This window comes from Lolium rigidum, chromosome 4 (genome assembly GCF_022539505.1).
Source record: "Lolium rigidum isolate FL_2022 chromosome 4, APGP_CSIRO_Lrig_0.1, whole genome shotgun sequence".
NCBI classification, from domain to species: domain Eukaryota; kingdom Viridiplantae; phylum Streptophyta; class Magnoliopsida; order Poales; family Poaceae; genus Lolium; species Lolium rigidum.
This window is the reverse complement of record NC_061511.1, coordinates 68,156,803-68,174,550: the sequence shown is the minus strand read 5'-3', so window position 1 is coordinate 68,174,550 and position 17,748 is coordinate 68,156,803. Positions and strand designations below refer to the sequence as shown.

At 42.8% G+C, this 17,748-nt stretch overlaps 2 protein-coding genes across 7 annotated transcripts; one reads left to right on the top strand and one right to left on the bottom strand.

The window, feature by feature from the left end:
- Positions 1–3,174: 3,174 nt before the first annotated feature.
- Positions 3,175–11,574, top strand: LOC124708933 (probable chromatin-remodeling complex ATPase chain). The gene is made up of 24 exons (XM_047240578.1): positions 3,175–3,302; positions 3,408–3,511; positions 4,295–4,404; positions 5,647–5,744; positions 5,871–6,050; positions 6,128–6,349; positions 6,434–6,568; positions 6,694–6,976; positions 7,066–7,139; positions 7,607–7,827; positions 7,899–7,986; positions 8,067–8,160; positions 8,311–8,499; positions 8,872–8,903; positions 9,042–9,118; positions 9,208–9,297; positions 9,408–9,477; positions 9,846–9,897; positions 9,977–10,035; positions 10,112–10,277; positions 10,455–10,633; positions 10,710–10,916; positions 11,047–11,148; positions 11,235–11,574. The coding sequence occupies exons 1-24, from the start codon at positions 3,231–3,233 to the stop codon at positions 11,253–11,255; spliced, it is 2,925 nt and encodes a 974-aa protein (XP_047096534.1). The 5' UTR covers positions 3,175–3,230; the 3' UTR covers positions 11,256–11,574.
- Positions 11,575–12,400: 826 nt separating this feature from the next.
- On the bottom strand, positions 12,401–16,888 carry LOC124708931 (double-stranded RNA-binding protein 2-like). 6 transcript variants are annotated; one of them, XM_047240573.1, is made up of 5 exons: positions 16,635–16,888; positions 15,888–16,049; positions 15,507–15,764; positions 14,196–14,415; positions 12,401–14,024 (listed from the first exon to the last, which is right to left on the bottom strand). In XM_047240573.1, exons 3-5 carry the CDS (start codon positions 15,750–15,752, stop codon positions 12,823–12,825), a joined length of 1,668 nt encoding a protein of 555 aa, XP_047096529.1. In that variant the 5' UTR covers positions 15,753–15,764; positions 15,888–16,049; positions 16,635–16,888; the 3' UTR covers positions 12,401–12,822. The 6 variants fall into 6 exon arrangements, with proteins under 6 accessions (XP_047096529.1, XP_047096526.1, XP_047096530.1 ...); XM_047240570.1 differs by having other exon boundaries at positions 15,507–15,754; positions 16,635–16,887; XM_047240574.1 differs by having other exon boundaries at positions 15,507–15,754; positions 15,888–16,044; positions 16,635–16,887.
- Between the last annotated feature and the right edge of the window lie 860 nt (positions 16,889–17,748).

The window sequence follows — 17,748 nt, the reverse complement described above, 5'->3', positions numbered from 1 at the left end:
GTGAAGACTCACAAATGCTTCCCCATATACCATGATGGGAAAGCTCCATTGATGCACATCTTCACATGTACAATATCACCAAATGGACGGCAAGCTTCAAGCATGTGATCCACTTGAGATGCTCATCTTGAACTTGCCCAACTCAACCTTGATGACGATCACCACTTGCCGTCATCCTCTCATGGGCTATATGGGATCTCACTTTTGATGCATGCCCATGCATGCCCATGGAAAGATACCATGTGACTTCACGTGGCACATCCTTCATGCTTCATGTGTTGACCATACTTGAATCTTTTCTTCACTCTTTGTATTGGTCAACCTTGTATCTTCTCATGCTCTATCATACTATCTTGATCGATGATCTTGATGCCAATACACAAGGTGTATCTTTATCTTCATGGCATCCATACTTGAATCCAACACATGGAATACAAGTAGTACCTATGGAATATTCCTTCATATAAACTCAATGAAAACATTAGTCCATAGGGGTTGTCATTAATTACCAAAACCACACATAGGGGCAATATACCCTTACACGGTCATCACCCACTCCTCGCCGTCGATGCCGCTGCAACCACCGCCGGTGCTACCACCAACCTTCCCAGCCGCCGCCGCTGACCCTAGACGACGCTCGCACTTTGACCCCATGACAGACTTCCGCCGGCGACACTTCCGCCGTCATCGATCCATGCCTCCGCCGCCGTCATCGATCCACGCCTACGCTGCCGTCGTCGATCCACGCCTCCGCCGCCGTTGCTGCTCGCTACTACCTAGGGTTAGCCATGCAGGAGATTTTGGGAAGACATTTGGTTTGGAAATACTAACTTAGCTACACAGTTTTTGGACGTATATTTTGTCTCTAACGAACAAACTAAAACGGTTTGTGAGGTGTGGGATGGAACAAACCTGAGATGTGATTCGAGGAGAACTTTCTCTAATGAAATGATGGTGCAGTGGCAGGAATTAGTGGCTATTGCTAACACCATAACTTTAGACACTGAGGAAGACCAGCTTATCTAGTCATATGAAACTAATGGTTTATATTCTTCAAGTCTATGCATACTTTAGTTAATTTTAGGGGTATAACCCCCATTTATCTTCATGCAGTTTGGAATTTGAAAATTCCTCCCAGAGTCTAGGTGTTTCTGTGGTTGTTTTCACAAAACAATATCATGACTAGGAATAATTTGAGACATAGGAGAATTCCAAAACCTATGTAATGTTCCTTCTGTAAAGAATTGAGAGTGTGCACCATCTTTTCTTTGATTGCATTGTAGCCAAAAGCATTTGGTTTTTGGTTGAGAGTAGTTTCAAGCATAGGGTAGATAAATACTTAGATGTAGCTGGTAGATGGCTATGTAATAAGAGGTTCTTGCAATTTATTTTAATTTCTTCTGCTATTTTGTGGGGGATTTGCAATTCTAGGAATAGTATAGTTTTTAATAGACCGACTTGGATGGATTTGAAGCAGGTGTGGAGAGTAATTCTTTCATACCTGAAGAACTGGGAAATTCCTTTCAAGGATCAAACTTGGAAGGATGTGGATACGTTTATGAAGATCTTGGTGAAACTCATCAAGGCACCCTTGGAACTGACGTCAAGCTGAAGTGCACCAGTTTCGAGTGGATTTCCTCCTGAACCCTACCTCAAAGATCGAGCATGGTGGGAGAGCGTCCCTGGCTTACCTGAAGGAGCATCCAGAGGAAGACGCCTCGATCCACGTCGTGCTGTGATTATCGGTTCCAAAAATAGCTTGCTAGTAGTGATTTTGTTGCTGGTGCTGGTGTAATGTATGCATGTGGTGGCATTCTGGGTAGTTGGTGACTAGAGAGCTGGCGTGCTTTTGCTAGCGGTGAGTTGAAGTGTTTTGGTTCAGTTCCCTCATGTGGGTTGGTAGTTTTTAGGTTTAAAACTTGTCGCTCTGGGTTCAGGGTTGCGGCTTTGTTCGAGCGTCCCAGTTTCTGTTGCTGAATTCGTTTTCCTGAACATTGGTTTTGTTTATGCTACAAATGGAACCGGGGAGTTTGTCTCCCTGTGAATCTATAAAAAATGAATCCGAATTTACGTTTTTTTTCCTGCGATAATGGGAGGGTGGGCCACTATTATCGGACATTGGGCCAACGGCCCAAAAAGCGCCAACCGAGAGCCCACGGAAACTCCCGAGCACCCCATTGGCGGGAACAAATACAAGATTCTCCAGGGACCAATCCACAAACTACCCCGGCAGTCCGCCACTCCCCCCAGTTTCTTTCCCCTTCCGTTTCATCTCTTTTTCATACACCCGCTCGCGCACAAACCCTTCCCACCATAAATCCCCGCTCCCAATTCCAATCCCCTCACCCGATCCAGCCCTCCCCCACTACTCCCTTCCCTAGCCGCCAGATCTCGCGAAACCCTAGCCCCCCTCCCTCCTCCATGGGGAAGCCGGCGGAGTACGAGGACGACGACGAGGAGGTCTCCACCTCCGTCGGCGACGAGCAGCCGGAGCAGGAGTCGGACGGATCCGAGGAGGAGGAGGAGGAGGAGCCGGAGGGGGAGCAGGCGGCGGGGGACGGCGAGGACGAGGAGGAGGAAGAGGTGGACGAGGAGGAGATCGTGGCTGCCACCACGGGCGCCGGCGCCGACGATGACGACGACGACGCCGGAGACGGCGAGGCCGAGTCTACCGAGGACGACGAGGCCGCCGCCCCCGAGGAGGGCGGCGAGGACGACGCCGACGAGGTGCGTTTGGATGTTGTACCGATTTTATTTATCTGTGGTTATAGTTGCCTTGAAGCGAACCAACATGGTTGCTATACGCTCTTGTGGGCGTTTTACGATTGATCTAGTCGTCTATGTTCTTCATGGGCATTTTAGAGGCGATCTAGGGTTAGGTTCTAGGAAGCTAGCGGTTGTCTGATGCATGGGTCATGGCTCTCTGGTTAATGTGCATCGACTGCTAGTTAGGAGTTCGTGGGTAGCTTAGTTTATCTTCCGTATATCATTGTTTTTTGTATGGTTCTCGTATACACTACATCTCAGCAAAACTTTGAAGATATGCGGCGCATCTTCGATATCTAACTAGTTTCTCAAGGCACTCACCCTAGTTTGAAGCCTCACAAGGAGCAGCTGATTTCTGCGTTTCTCTTACTCAACACTGACTTGCTTGTCATCTTCCATCGCAGTCCGAAGACGCCGCCGGAAATGCGGAGGTTGGCAAGCGGGAGCGCGCCAAGCTCAGGCAGATGCAGAAGCTCAAGAAGCAGAAGATCCAGGAGATACTCGATAGCCAAAACGCCACCATCGATGCTGACATGGTAATGTTCCGTTCTCTTGTTCTCCTCCCCTTGAGATAAACCTGTGTACATGAATGTTTCATTTTGCAAATGATTTATGCGTGTTGTCTTCTCTTGTTCGAGCAGAACAAGAAGGGGAAGGGGCGTCTCAAATACCTCCTGCAGCAGACTGAAATATTTGCTCATTTTGCCAAAGGGAGCCAATCTGCGGAGAAGAAGTCTCGCGGAAGGTAAATATTCTTTTTCTTCTTTCGTCCGATGAAAGCCCCTATTTTCAAGGTTTAGGGTTTGGTATTTCAGATGGCTCAGACGCAATAGGAAACTCCAGAGCTAGAAAGGCCTAATATCCAGTAGTACATCAGCCCTTCAGCAGCATGAATTTTTAGCATATGTTGGTGTTATTGTATTAGCATAAGCATATATTGAAGAAGTGGATTTGTAATCTTATGTTACAGTACTACTTAGTACATCTTTTTATTACATGTACAACTACACGGCGTCATCCATTTATGAGATGTGACAGTGGTGCACGCCCCTTTTCTTTCACGTAGTCTTGACGGGCCACAGTATTTCGCAAGAGCATTCATATAACCGTAATTAGTCAGGAAACTATTTTCTGTTCCTATTTTGGAAACAGTGGAGCTGCATATTTGATTTACTCCAAATGGATGGGCTGTTAAAATGAGGCAGAATATCCTATCATGAACTTAAACAAAATACTTATAATTCATTATTGGCTGAATTATCGTGCTAAACTTATCTGAGTTCCGTTGATCACATATAGCTACTAGCAATTTAGTATTCTTTGTGTACTAAGGATACCTGACTTCAAGTGGCATGCATATAGCTTTAACTGGGGGAAACTATTTTGCATGGTATTTTCGACTCGTTTGTCATAATTTGCATTGTTGCTATTAACTACAGCATCCAGTTATTTGTTTACTTAATGCACCATGTAATTTGTTGTCTAGCGTCTGCCTTCTCTGTTTTGCTAATGTGGTTAGAACTTATAGGGGTCGTCATGAATCAAAGGTGACAGAGGAGGAGGAAGATGAAGAATACCTCAAGGAGGAAGATGCCCTTGCTAGTGCAGGAGGAACACGCTTGCTTATACAACCATCATGTGAGCGTTTTCTTGATGATTTTATTGGATCTTTTATCTCATTTACCAGTTTATATACCGGTGATGTAAGTTCACTGTTTGTTGCACTGTGGAAGGTTCAGTTGCTCCATGACAAAATGCCACAGACCGATTTTCCTGTTTTATTCTCACTATACATGATGAATTGCTAGACATTCTTATTCAGTTCTTCGTTTGTTTGTTTGTGTAAATTGAGATCTGGTTCATCTGGATGGTTTGTGGAGTTATAGTCAGCTAGTTTTGGGTTTCGTATATACTTCTTTTTCGAACATAAGCTGCTACAAGAGAATAAAGTGAGTTATATCTGGGTGTCACATGGTGTTGGTACATTCATGTGTACCACTCCTATTGAAGCTATGACTCCAACTTCAGAATGTATCCTACTGGCAGCAAAGAGATGTAACATCTACATTAAAAAAAAAAAAAATCTTGGTGGCAGTATTGAGAAGAGGCAGCAGTAGTGATGATAATATGTAGGGCCTGGCAACTGTCACTAAATTTGGATATTCATGTTGGAACAGAATCGTGAATTCACTGCTCAAATAAATTACGAAAAAGACTTGACATTTTTATAAAGGGGCCATCAAATAATTTCACTCTATATGTAGGTCCTTCGACAGTCTAGTTAGATGGGCAATATGGTAAGTTGGTCACATGTGCACCATGCAAAGTGGATTCAACAACCAAAACTGCGGCCCTCACTCTTGTTTTGTTCACGCTTCGTAGCAATTTCCTAAGCGAGTCCGCGCTGAACGTAGTTGGCCCATAAAAGAAGGGCATATTTGGTCCTTATGTTCAGCATGGACTCATATCTGCTCAATGCACTGGTCTAAACTATCCGACTTGACTTCGGATTCCGATTCACAATTTGCTTTAGACACATAAAATATTACTTGGGCATGGACATGGGTGTCTGGGATTTACTCAGGTTCAATTGTCTGATTCAGCCCAAGCTATTGTAGATAGCTGTGTTGGTTTAAGCTCATGTGATGTTTCATTTGTTTGTTTGTACTGAACACTAGCGGTCATGTGCAATTGACATTGTCGTTTTGCTATTTAATTTTTGGTTAGAACCCAGTGCTTGTGTTCACGTTTCAGTATCGCTAATTTCTTTCTTCCTGTGCAACCGTCTCAATAAATGCCCTGTGTATGGTTTCGCCATAAACGTTTCTTATTTGTATGTTAACTAGTAAATGCTAGCATTCTCATTTCCTCACTTGGCAGGCATAAATGGGAAGATGAGAGATTACCAACTAGCTGGACTTAACTGGCTCATACGTTTGTATGAGAATGGCATCAATGGGATATTGGCTGATGAAATGGTATGTCTTTTTTCTCACCCTGCCTTTTGTGCCTACTCTTCACTATTTTTGTGTATAAAGCTAATATGGTTATACTTGATTCACCTTCGTGTGCTCATATTTGTCATGCCACACCTTCTCATTTAGGGTCTTGGGAAAACTCTCCAAACTATCTCACTGCTTGGATATCTGCATGAGTTCAGAGGAATAACTGGTCCTCACATGGTTGTTGCACCAAAGTCTACTCTTGGCAACTGGATGAAGGAAATCGCACGTTTTTGCCCTGTTCTGCGTGCTGTCAAGTTCTTAGGAAACCCAGAAGAAAGGGCAAGTCCAAAGTTATCTCAGTTATTCTTATGAACTTCTTTTGGAATCTTACTAATATACTTGTTCTATTTGGCCAGAATCATATACGGGAAAATTTGTTAGCTCCAGGGAAGTTTGATGTCTGTGTTACTAGTTTTGAAATGGCAATAAAAGAAAAAACTGCATTGAGGCGTTTTAGCTGGCGCTATATTATTATTGATGAAGCTCATCGAATAAAAAATGAGAACTCCCTTCTTTCTAAGACAATGAGGCTTTTCAGCACCAATTATCGCCTGCTCATTACGGGAACTCCACTGCAGGTATATCAGCATAAAGTTTTATCACAATCTTTGTGCTATGTTCAAGGAAACTTTACCATCACTAATTTCTTGACTATGCTGCAGAATAATCTTCATGAGCTTTGGTCTCTTCTCAACTTCTTGTTACCAGAAATATTTAGCTCCGCTGAGACTTTTGATGAATGGTTCCAGATCTCAGGGGAAAATGATCAACATGAGGTTGTTCAGCAGCTTCATAAGGTAAAAGATACAATATTTACAAATTTATATTCTCAGGGTTTTTTTTGCGAGAAATATTAATGCTCAATAGGTAGCACATGTTAGTTTTTTTCCTTACATAATTCATTTGCTGTGTCATTTTCAAGGTTTTGCGTCCCTTTCTCCTTCGAAGGCTTAAATCTGATGTTGAGAAAGGTTTACCTCCAAAGAAGGAGACTATACTTAAAGTTGGAATGTCTGAGATGCAAAAACAGTATTATCGTGCTTTACTTCAAAAGGATCTGGAGGTTATTAATGCTGGTGGTGAGCGCAAGCGCCTTCTTAACATAGCCATGCAACTGCGCAAGTGCTGCAATCATCCATATTTATTCCAAGGCGCTGAGCCTGGCCCACCTTACACAACTGGGGACCATCTAATTGAGAATGCAGGTATTGTTTGTATGCTCTGGTATTTGTAATAAATTTCTCAAACTTACTAGAATTGCACAAATAGCTGACACTCTTGATGCTTTCTACAGGAAAAATGGTTCTGTTAGATAAATTGCTTCCCAAGCTAAAGGCCCGTGACTCTAGAGTACTAATATTCTCCCAGGTACTATTTCTCTTTCTGTTACTCCTGCACCTAACCTGGCTGCTTCACAAAGCATCCGGTTGTGATAAAGACATGGTACCGAGGACATTCTGCTTGTGAGGTGGTTTGGTGTCCATGCTCAGATTCTATTCCCCGCGTTCACAATTAATTTGCATTCTGGGTTAAGTCAACCTCAATTTTTATAAAGTTTGACTAAATATTTAAGAAAAAATATTAACATCCACAATGTAAAATCTATAGTACTAGAATCGCCATAAGCTATATTTTCATATTGTATGTATTTGGTATTATGGTTATTGATATTTTTCCCTATATTTTTTTTGTCAAACTTGATAAAGTTTTTCTTTGACCAAACTAAGAACGCAAAGTAAATAAAAACGGAGGGAGTACAAAGAGTTCTGTGGCATATACCTTATACCTTATTTTCCTTCCATTTGAGTATTTGAACACAATTGTATATCCTGCAGATGACCCGTCTTTTGGACATCTTGGAAGATTATCTCATGTACAGAGGGTATCAGTATTGCCGGATTGATGGTAATACTGGTGGCGATGATCGTGATGCTTCCATTGAAGCTTTCAACAAGCCAGGGAGTGAAAAGTTCATCTTCTTGCTTTCAACTAGGGCAGGTGGTCTTGGGATCAATCTTGCAACAGCTGACATTGTGGTTCTTTATGATAGTGACTGGTATAGTCTTCTCAAATAAATATTTTTTGTTGTAACCGTGGAGTTTTGGCTCAAGTTCTTCGGTTTCTCAGGAACCCTCAAGTGGATTTGCAAGCTCAAGACCGTGCACATAGAATTGGTCAAAAGAAAGAAGTTCAAGTCTTCCGTTTCTGCACTGAGGTTCTTAATTTATGTTTAAAAATTGGAAGGGTAGCAGGATTTTTTTATTTTTGTATCTTACAGAAATTACTGCATTGCAGTATACCATTGAGGAAAAAGTAATTGAGAGAGCATATAAGAAGCTTGCCTTGGATGCTTTGGTCATACAGCAAGGCCGATTGGCAGAACAGAAAGGTTTGTTCTTTTTCCTTCTCACTGCATGTACAACAATAAAAACAACAATCAGTGTCTTTTTTCCCTTCTCACTGCATGTAATGTAAATAAAAAAATTATGTTTAACTGGAACAAGTATTAATATGTTTTTGCTGTTGTGTACTTTATCAGCTGTCAATAAGGATGAGTTGTTGCAAATGGTGAGATTTGGTGCTGAAATGGTATTCAGTTCCAAGGATAGTACAATAACAGATGAAGATATTGACCGCATTATCGCTAGAGGAGAAGAAGCGACAGCACAGCTTGATGCAAAAATGAAGAAATTCACAGAAGATGCCATTAAATTTAAAATGGACGACAGTATGACCCTCCATCCTTTCCTCTGCAATTTTTAAGTTTCTGCCTTGTTGGTTGTAGTAACCCTAAAGATCGTTATTCTTTTATTAAAAAAAAGATTGTTAATCTATGTAGAGTGGGATGATATTCAGCCAGTTGAAAAAAATCACTGAAAGTTGAAACTCAACTACTAAAATACTCCATACTTCCGTTTCAGTATATATCTGGCCATGTTGCTGGTTGCCAGCTGCTTTTTAGAGTTTCGTATATCTGTTAAGGTTATGGTTGAATGTGTTTGCACAAAATAGTGTTTTTCCAGATAATCGCCCGTGGCTTTGGCATTTTATGCAGTGCATTGTATTTAGCTCAGCTGATGCATGTTATGTTTTTATGCAGCTGCGGAACTTTATGATTTTGATGATGACAAGGTAATTAATCAGTGTCGTGTTCATTGTTTATTGCATATCTGAAGTTCAGTTCAACTAGTCATCCACTTGTTAGTATTGAAATATTTGATCATATTTAGCCTTAAAACCTGTGTTAATCAAACTTACTTTTTTCTGAAGGAGGAGGACAAGCCTGATTTTAAAAAGCTAGTCAGCGATAACTGGATAGAACCTCCTAGAAGAGAAAGAAAGCGAAAGTATGTTCGATATCTTGAGGTTATAGTAAATTAGTAAATTTTAATTATTTAATTTAATGATGCTAATTTTGGTTAATTTATTTATGTAGCTACTCGGAGTCTGAATATTTCAAGCAAGCACTTCGCCAAGGTGCACCAGCAAAACCTAGGGAACCAAGAATTCCCCGAATGCCAAACTTGTATGTCTTTTCAGTTACTCATTTGTCACTTAATAAAGCCTAATTTTTAGATTCTTGGTCTTGGTGCTTAATGGGGTGTTCTCATCTGGTATTGATTTTCTATATGTCAGGCATGATTTCCAGTTCTTCAACACTCAGAGGCTCAATGAATTATATGAAAAGGAAGTCAAATACCTAGTGGTAATTTCTCAACTAGAGCTGTACTTTTTTGTTTCACCTACACTGGAGTGCCTGCTCAGACTCCAGACTTCTGTCTCATAAGTCTTAATTTACTTACTTTTACTTACTTGAGAAGCATCCCCAATCTATGCCGCATAATTATGGTTTGTGTTATTTTCATTATGACCTTTCATGGTCAAGTAGATACTGTAGTGCTAAAGAATTTGATTATGGGTGTGTATTACCTAAGCCTGATCTGTGGAACTGCTGTATGCATATCCAGTACGCCAGCACTCATCCATATTCAAGAGAATCGTGACTTGTATATTTTTAAAAATAAATAAAATACGTCCCACCTTGGTCTAATGTTTACCTTCAAAATAATTCAGCAAACGAATCAGAAAAAGGATACAATTGGTGATGGGGATGGGGATGATGAAGGTATGGCCAAGTCTTACATTTGTAGTTTCACTGCAACAATTATCTGGTTATGCTGATGATTGCATGTCTTGCCATTTAGATCAACTGGAACCACTGACCGAGGAGGAGCAAGAGGAGAAGGAGCAGCTGCTGGAAGAGGTTTGGATATAATAAATTCTTAATTTGAACCTGGTTTCCCTTTCTTATTTCTTTTCTCACGCTGAGTAAATTTTAGGGCTTTTCAACATGGACAAGGAGGGACTTCAACACGTTCATTCGAGCTTGTGAGAAATATGGTCGTGACGACATAAAGAGTATATTCTCTGAAATGGAAGGGAAAACAGAGGAGGAAGTTCAGCGGTATGCCGAAGTTTTCAAAGAAAGATACACAGAATTGAATGGTATATGCTCAGACCATGTTCCTTCCCATTTTCTCGTTCCGCCTATTTTTTTTCTCCTTGTTCTCTCTGTATATTAGTTATTTGTTCTTAAGGGTTTCCTTACTTGATGAGCTCACAAATTATGGCATGTGCGGTCCATTTTGTCTAATCTATATGATGTCTTCTTTCTTGTACCAGATTATGACCGAATTATCAAGAACATTGAGAAAGGAGAATCAAAGATCTCTCGGAAGGATGAGATTATGAAAGCCATTGCGAAAAAGATGGACCGCTATAAGAACCCATGGTTGGAGTTGAAAATTCAGTATGGCCAGAACAAAGGGAAGTTGTACAATGAAGAATGTGACAGATTCCTGGTAAATGCCGGTGCCACAACTCTTACCAAATAACTGAAATGGTTGACATAATTAATGAGCTTTTCGTGCTGTACAGTTATGCATGGTGCACAAACTTGGCTATGGAAACTGGGAAGAACTGAAGTCGGCCTTCCGCATGTCTCCCTTGTTCCGTTTCGATTGGTTTGTGAAGTCCAGAACCACCCAAGAGTTGTCTAGAAGATGTGACACTCTCATTCGTCTGGTGGAGAAGGAGAACCAAGAGTGTGATGAGCGTGATAGACAGGCTAGGAAAGATAAGAAGGTTGGTTATTGCTCTCCTATCAGCTTCCTGCCCTTACTCCCCTGAATATCACTGGAATAATCACATTTCATCAAGATGAGCCATTGTCATGCAATTTTTGCTAATCATCCACTTTTTGTGTGACTTGCAGAACATGACATCCTCAAAGCGTCCTGCGGCAAGTAGTCCAGCATTTGAGTCTCCCATCCAGAGCTCTTCCAAGAGAGGGCGCCGGGATGGCAGTGCAGCCTCGGTAAGTGATTAGATGCTACCTTGTTCTTCCATCTGTCATTATTCCAGTGGACTCACCTGCTGTTGCTGTTCGTTCATTTGTCACAGGGAAGGAGAAGGCGACGGTGATCTAGTGTTCCTGGTTGTTGACAACAAAGGGAAGCCCCCAGACGTGCCCCATCATCTCATCCTGTGTGTTTGGACTTATTAGCTATAGTGTCTCAAAATCAAGTAGAGGTTGCTCTCAAGTCTGAATCAAGTTAAAAGAAAATTGGTGAAGTCAGGATTCCTATCTTTAATAGTACTAGATTCCAGTGACATGGTTAAGTTGTGTACTCGTTAAACTGTTTAAACAGTGTACTGTGACAGTGTTCATGGGTCAACCAGATTATTGAACTGGTTAAAGCTTTTGGTGATCTATCGTAAGTTACATGCCATTGATAGTTAATTCTTTCTTGTCGACCCATCCCCATCTGCTTCCATGGTCTGCAACACGTACCAAAATATTTCATATAGTTCTAGTATTTGACTCTCAAGGCCGAGACAATGATTTGTTGGCCAAGACGAAAAAATGAGAGATGGAGCATCAGGTGTCAACAATTTGAACAGGGCGCATCGGCACTAGAAGCCATCCATTACAATGGGTGAAGTGATAGAGCCTGAGTTTCAGCTTGGACAGTCTTGGTTCGGCTTGTAACCATCTCAAGCGATTTTCGAGCTGAATAAAAATGGTGAAAAAACTTGGTGATCACGGAGTGATTGCTGAAACTGTGGCAATTAGGGTTGCAAGCTGCGCCTGCATAAGTCCCCAAGAATTATGGGCAAAAAGGTGGTAGTACTGGATTTCAACAGAATTAAAGAAGACCTAGAACAAAATTGCATCCCGCATCCCGCCCCGTTTGCCACCGGTAGTGGCAATTGATGAAGGACATGTCTCGATGCGGTCCTTCGGTTGAAGAAATTAAGAGGGAGCTGCAGGAGCAGGTTGACTACAAGGTTAAATGGGCACGGGCACGGGGTACAGCCAACAGGGTTTGCTCATGTGTTAGCACAGGAAGGCTGCGGGTTAGAAGTTAGCAAAACTTGGTTGAAACCTACCCAAGACTTGTTTGGGAATTAATAGAAGGAAACCACAGGTATTCCATCTAACACAAAGTTGTGGCAATTACGTGTGTTAACGCTGAAAATCTCTAGAACAAAAAAGGGTAACTATCATGATTTTCATTCTATGAATCAAAGATAACAATCTATCTATACTAGTCCGAGCTATGTCGAGTCAAAATCAAGCCAACTAGCCTTGGCTCCAACTGGGCACACTTTTTAACCGAACTACAACATAAGGCTCAGCTAGCTCATTTATTTTCAAATCGATCTCGGGTTGATCTAAATATTGAATCAGTCTTGAGCGGTCTCATCAGCCTCACACTTTCCTTGCAGCCGTACTCACAAGGAAACTTGAGTTCGCCATATTATTGTTCTCATTCATTTTTCTTGACAAGAAAGCAGTATACATGAAATACAACAGGCCTCGTGATCGCGAGCATGAACCCTCTCCAACTCTTTGTAAAGCTCATTCTATCTAACTTAATACCAAGGTGAAAAACGGTAACCAAAGCTGATATACTGCAAAGTCTGAGCCCTAACTAAAGCTCACCGTAGTTCTGAACCTACCGCACAAGCGATCATTGCTCACGGCTCAGATATTGAGCTTACTAAGTTCTGAACTTGCTGTCGAAGCATCACTCGTGTCTCTCGTGTTCCTCTGGGCCTCAGAGTTATTTCTAGAGAGCATCTGGACACTAGGTCGGACTCGAGTTGCTGCTCCCGGGCTAGAGTTCACCGCTGCGTTTGGTCTAGCTGAACACACAGGGATAGAAGTTCGAACTGTAACTGGGGCCGCCAGCCATGGAGGCCGCTGCTGGTATAAGAAACTGGCTGAATTCGCAAGAGTCGCAGTACCAAATCTTGGTGGAGTTTGCATGTCCGAAGACCATGGGCCAGGTGATGTTGCCATCCTGAACCGAAGATTATTTCTGTGGATAGGCTCGCTGTGCTGCACGGGACTAGGATAACTCTGTCGCTGGACAGGTCTTTGTACAACATATGGACCAAGAAGTGGTTGTTCTGCTGGCTTTTTCGACTCTCTATCTTCATTTGGTTCCAACTTTTGTGATGGGTGATGCGTTGTGGAGCTTGAAGAAGTCTGGGGAGCTTTATTCTTTTCCTCGGTGGCAGCACTGCTCTCGGTATATGCCTCTTTCCCATTTTTAGGCCATTGTTGAACCTCACTTGGACAAACATTTTCCAGAGCACTAGAGTAATCTGGAGCAGTGTATCTGGCGAAAACTGGTGCATTAGGAAGCTCAACCGTTTCAGCACACCCTTGCCTTGGCAATGGACTTGTTGGTACGTATGAGGCAGGGTAAGGCGAGAAGTACCGTGGAAGGGCAGGAGCAGCTTCAGGAAAACATTGAATTAGAGCCAAAGCATCTTGGCTGGCTGGCACGGCGAACTGTCCTCTAGGTGGAGGGTACATGGAGAGTATGGTTGGTGGCGGTGGAAACCTTGTGTTGCCCATAGTTGGAACCATCCGAAAATGGGGCTTCTGCTGTGTTGGTTGCACCTGGTGCCACATATGGTACATTGCTTGCTCTTGTGCGACATTTGGGTATGTCTGATTTTGTAAGCGTGACCCGTAAAATGACGCACTTGGTTTAGGATAAGATCTCCGAGGTTGCGGGCGGTTATTGCGTTGCTGCTTTTCCTTTTGATGTGGTGCCTTGCCTTCATTTTTCTGGTTCAAGCTTTCAAGAGTGCGGGCAACTGTGACCTGTTCCTGCTCCTCATTGTCATGATCGGATGGAGAAGATGAAGATGCTGCCTCACCTACTCGAGGCACTGTTACACACAATAAAAATGAATGGTAAGGGAACAAGCTGAGTGAAACTAAAATGATAGCACGACGATAGAAATGTTGGAATAAACTCTGGAGTTAACAAGACCAGATGCATCAAACTGACAGATATGATGAAATCATATAGTAAGACCAGAAGGAGAGAAAATACTTACATTCTTTTAATTCAGACCAGGCAGCCATAGCAGCATTTTTTTGAGCTTGTTTCTTAGTCTTGCCAGGATTGCCCGTGAAGATCCTTCCTGCTAACTCCACTGTACAAGTGAACATTGGTGTATGCCCTGGTCCGGATCTAATAGTAGTGTACATAGGCAGTTTTAAACCGGCCCGATGAGCAGTTTCCTGCAGCAGGTTCTTGTAGATCCCAGTTTCATCCTGTGTAGGAGAACACCATTAGCCCCTCAACTTTGAGGACATTCCTAAAGGTCGTGTTGCCAAACATGTGCTCATCACCTTTGTAGTATAATCAGAACACATAACAAATTGAACACTTATAAGCAAAGTGGTGATACAACATCCAGTCCAAATATGCTGAAATCTAGATGACATCAACTAAAATGGTTGAGATGTATATGCGAGAAAACCGCAAACATCTCATGTGTTTGGATTTGTTTTCACTGCGATAGCAGGCAAGAAAATGGGACAACTGGCAAGTCAACATCAGATATAATAAGTAACTGAAGCTTCCCAACCAGTCCATCATCAATAATATAACTATGCTTTGACTTATTGCAGCGGGAATTGTCAAGAACAGTGAACTTTTAATATACTCTGACGCGGAAGATAGATCCACAGTGCACATGAAATTTATTGTTCTTTGACTGGAGGAAAGGCTGGCTTGTTATACATATCTAAGTGCATAGTATCCATCAGCATAATAACTACTACGAGTTGTACACACTGTAAATGGAAAGTTTAAAAGTCATGACAGCAGATTAAGCAAGTTGTAAAATGAAGCATAAGGATTAAACAAGCACCTTTTGCAGACAGATAAAGATAAGGAGGGATGCATAATAATGCCATCCAGTTGCATATTAAGTATCTGAAAATTTAGCTACATCAATATTTATCTTCGTCCATGTTAATCTAACAAGCTAAGCCCACAGCAGGAGATGTTGTTATTTCAACTTTCAGTACTCTAAAGAGGAGAACGAGATTCCAAACTTATCCTGACTGGCACATTTTCTTTGTAATACTTATGAGTTCTGACATGAAACATGGTTTATCTACAACAATTTATCAACAAAAGTTTGTCCATGAAAGATCAAAATATCCTAAATTCCTACTAAGAGAAAGAAGCTACAGAGATCTGAGGTGAGCATTCTTCGTAGTTGTAGTCAAGCATATCTCCTGATTTCACCATGTGGATAGTGGAAACAAAAATATGTTCCCATGCAGATGACGTAATAATTTGCATATTATAGTGTATATGAGAAGCAATTCCTAGGGGCATCAACAAAACTGACCAGAACTTTAGCAGCAAGTGATGATGAAGGGCCCCTCTTGGACAACTCATTGAGTGCTACCTCAGCTGCGGCATGCTCCGCCAGCCGCAAGGTGGAACAGAACGTTGGGCTCTCAAATGCTTCCCCATTGAAATGAACTGTGGCCTTAAACCGGGGTGCATGATCCGGCCCCTCGCGTATGCACGCATAGGATGGCAAGTTGAAGCAGCTCCTCTGTGCAAGCTCCTGGAGCTGGTTCTTATACATGCCTGCATCCAGCTCAGGAAACAAAGATGCAACCGGTAAACTACATCACCATTAACAAGACCATCATACCTTGCCCCCTTAGCAATATGTAATTATGAAGAGAAACATTTAACGACTGCACGAAGAAATGTATACCTCTGATACAGAAGTATCAATCAAGCAGCCTATGAAGCTGTGTTCAGAGTTGAGACCAGTTGGTACACATACTCAACCCTCAGCTCACTGTGACCATTTATATCCTGTTTGCTGCAGCAGAGAAGTGGTCTCAAATTAATAATCAGTGCTGTACTGCCTGTCCTGCAGAGAAACAAATAAGTCTAGCATCAATTTATAGCAATAAACCAAATGTTGGCGCCTACGGCGGCAATCATACGAACGAGTTCACTGCGGTCCTCAAGAGGATTCACTGGTACTAGAGCAGTGGAGGCAATGAAGCGCCCAAGGACAGCAACAAGAGCCGGGTGATTCAGCTCGTCTAATCAATACCATGCCACAAAGAAATCGAACAAAACTATGTCATCCAATGTGGAGAACAAATCAAGAAACCTGATTAACACACGCAAGAGAGAAGAACGCATGAAATATTATATGAACCAAACATTTCGCAGCTGGCTGATAACCAAATCGAATCCAATTGGCGACCAAATCGCGGAGGAGAGACGCCGGAGCCAGGAACGCCCACCAACGCCTCACCGGCGAGATCGATCAAACCCCATCGCCGGGAACCCGACCCCAGATCGAACCAAGCCCCAATAAACTAGGAGACGGAGCAAACCAACCTCGGCCGAGCACACCACCGATTCTTTCGCTCGATCCCTCTCACTCTCTCCCACCAGACCAGAAAACGAACGGAAGGGGAAAAACAGAAGAGAAGAGACGAACCACCACTGCCACCGACGAAGACGACGGCGACAAAATCCTGCCTTTCTCCTGCAAAGAAAGACAAATCTTTCTGTTCGCCGCTGGAGAGGCTTAATCAGCTTGCGACTGCGAGCGAGGGTAGAGTAGTTTTAGCTACGCCATTAGGCTAGGGCGGCGGCGCGACAGTAGCGGGGCGGCAGCCATTAAACTACGAGATTGGGAAGGGAGGCGTGTTGCTTTCCGGCGTTTTTCGTCTGCATCCATCCTCCTTTTTTCTTCTCGGTTTCATTTTTTCTCTCCGGAGAAACAAAACCCGATCATTATTGTGTCATGTGCACGCAATGCCCGATCATTATTGTTCGCCACGAGGGAAAACTTCGGTTAACGTCACTTCACTCGGTTGTTGATTGATTAAACTGAGCGCCGTTCGACGTGGAGCAGCTGATTAAGTCACGTCTAGTTGGTAATTAATGTTGCTCGGCTTGGGGTGCGAGTTTTTCTTTTCGTGAACATCCTAGCTGTAGTCCCGTTTTAACATTTGGAGTAAATTAAACAAATCTATCAGCAGTGCTTAAAAACAAACACTTTAGAGGTGACCAACAACAGAGAGCGGTTTAAGGGATGAGGAGCCGGTCGGAACTCCAACCGCACTAGTCGCTCTCTTCCCCTCCCCATTCTTTCCCGCTCGAGATAGAGCTAATTTCCCGCCCAGATGAAGGAGCCGACGAATCCAGCCATCCAGGTGGCAACGGAGGCCATGGCGGTTGGAGTGGCGTCTCCGGTGCTGGCACTGTAGGCAGGGGAAGCACCGATGATGGAAGCGGTGTTGAAAACCTAGACGAGCTGTGGCCGTCGCAGCCATCGAATCCGACGGCGATGCTTGCTTAGATTTGGGTGGACAACTCGGCAAAGAGCGAGCGGTTCACCCTCGGTCTCGAAGGAATAGAGTAGGTTATAGATATCCTATGTCTCTTTCTTTTCGCATTTGTGTTGTTGGTGATAGTGGGGATTTTAGGGTTAGGGTTTACTAATTTGGGGATTTTTTGTCCACTTTGCTGTAGCTTGGATCCAGAAATTTGGGAATTGAGAATTCACTTAGATGGGGTGGATAACCTAGGGAGGAGACTTGCCCGTG